The following is a 2,009-nucleotide window of genomic DNA, read 5'->3' on the forward strand; positions in this document are numbered from 1 at the left end:
TGCTGCCCCTCCCCTATGGCCCCTCCCCCACCTGCTGCTGCCGACCAGTAAGTCAGACTTGTTTTAAATGATGACGACATCTGAAGTCGGTTCTGTAGAACCGAACCGGTCCAGTTGAAGGTTCTGCTTGTTTGGTACCATGCATGGTTTTGTTCCAGGTTTCCAAAAAGAACCAGCAACTCTGACCGGTTTTGGTCCGATCCGAATGGTTGGGTTCTGGTTCTGGAGGGGATGAAGCAGCTTCTTACCATCTGGTGCTGACCCGGAACATTGGCCTCCTGGAAGAAGGAGCTCAGCGCCGTCTGCAGACACAGCAACACAGCAACATCAACATGGACCCAGAACCGGGTCGGAACCAGCACAACATTCCCCTTCACACCTCTGACCTCTGACCTCAGGACCAGCAGATGAACCTGAAGGCTCAGAACTTTCTGGTTCAGCTGGAAGTGTCCATCTGGAGGTCAAAGGTCCTTCAGGTGAGTCACATGTTCAACCAACAACTGAACTGTTCTTCCCTCTGATTCGTATCAGATCCGAACAGTCAGTGAACGGCTCAGTCTAACAACTGAAACGGTTCCTCCCCGCCCGGATCCAACTTTCGTTTTGACTGGAGGTAAATCGGTGAATCTTTCCGGGCTAATCTGGTTCTCAGGCGGTTCCGGATGTCGGAAAACTGTTCCTGCCATAAATCCCGGATCATCCAGCCTGGAATGACTCACTTGCAGAATGTAAACAAAGGCAGCCATTGGTTGGAACACCGCGTCCTTTCAGTGGCTAATGTTAGCATGAGCAGCAGCGTGGTCCGAACCCGAACTGCAGAACCGATCATGTGTTAGTCATTCTTGTCGGTCCGCTCCGAAACCCGAACCCACTCCCGCTGGTCGCGCGACAGGAAGTGGGCTTAAAACCCCCGCTAGCTGGACTCACCTCGAACTGCCAGTGGGCCGCCTGGAGGAGCTGCTTGGCCTGATCGGCGGCGCATCCGGCCGCCAACACGAACTGGTTGATCATCACCTGGTGCCTCAGCTCCTCCATGTTCATCGACATGGCGGCTCCCGCCTGTCAGAAAGACAAACTGGCGAGAAACCCGTCGGTGAACCGGGACAAACCGCAGCGACGCCCCGCAGCTCGCTGGCCGTCCGCGTCCTGCCGTGGCCCGAAGCAGCAACAACAAAGAACTGCTCGCTGCTGATTGGTCCGGAGCGCAAGAAGCTGGAACAGAGAGGCGCTGATTGGCTGTCACAGTAAACCCTTTTGTCCCCCTCATTACAGGGTGACAAAATTCATGGGCGGCGTCAAGAAATCTGATCGGAATTATGAAGCGACCCGCCCGGTTGGGTGACCCGGTGGAACTACAGACGGTCCCTCCTTCGGTCCGTTAAAGTGACGTCGTGTGTAGTGGATGAAATCATTGAGCTGATTGGCTCAATGATTTCATCATTGAGCCAATGATGAAAACACACAGCGTAAACACACAGAGAAGTGTGTGTGTGTTTACGCTAAAACACACACTTCTCTGAATCTTCTCTAAGACCAAACCTTAGATTTCAGTTTATTCCTCAATGTAAAATTCAGATTATGATCAGATTACTTTATGCACAAAAAGTAAAACTGGAACATTGTATAACTTAGACTCTTGAACCGATCACTTTCTATAAAAGCCTCATCCATTACTCTGTTTTATTGGGACAAAATATGAGACCAATTTTCCTGTGCCATTTTTCAAAATGGGAAAGACAAAAGAACATTTGATTCAAGAAAGCAGATGGAGATGGAAGCAATCGTTAGCATTAGCGGTTTAAAGAAATGGAACCTCAGGCGGACCAGAGTTTATCCTCTAAGTCAAACCGGAAGACGAAACCCAAAGCTTTCTGGAAGAGACACAGAGCAAACTTCACACTCTGTCCTAATGTCATCATTAAGCTAGCATATCAGCACCAACGTTAGCAGGAAGCTAGCATACCATCACCAATGTTAGCAGGAAGCTAGCATGCCATCACCAGCATTGC

At 50.3% G+C, this 2,009-nt stretch overlaps 1 protein-coding gene across 1 annotated transcript; it reads right to left on the reverse strand.

Annotated features, from left to right (window-relative positions):
• Positions 1-6: 6 nt before the first annotated feature.
• LOC106940567 (UBA-like domain-containing protein 2) lies at positions 7-2,003 on the reverse strand (the record flags this gene model as incomplete). The annotated part of the gene is made up of 2 exons (XM_015023340.1): positions 928-2,003; positions 7-302 (listed from the first exon to the last, which is right to left on the reverse strand). Coding segments are annotated over exons 1-2 (416 nt in total), but the record flags the coding sequence as incomplete, so codon positions are not given.
• Between the last annotated feature and the right edge of the window lie 6 nt (positions 2,004-2,009).

The sequence above is a fragment of the Poecilia latipinna genome, unplaced genomic scaffold (genome assembly GCF_001443285.1).
Source record: "Poecilia latipinna isolate Pla-1442-1.1 unplaced genomic scaffold, P_latipinna-1.0 Scaffold3281, whole genome shotgun sequence".
In the NCBI taxonomy this organism is placed as follows: domain Eukaryota; kingdom Metazoa; phylum Chordata; class Actinopteri; order Cyprinodontiformes; family Poeciliidae; genus Poecilia; species Poecilia latipinna.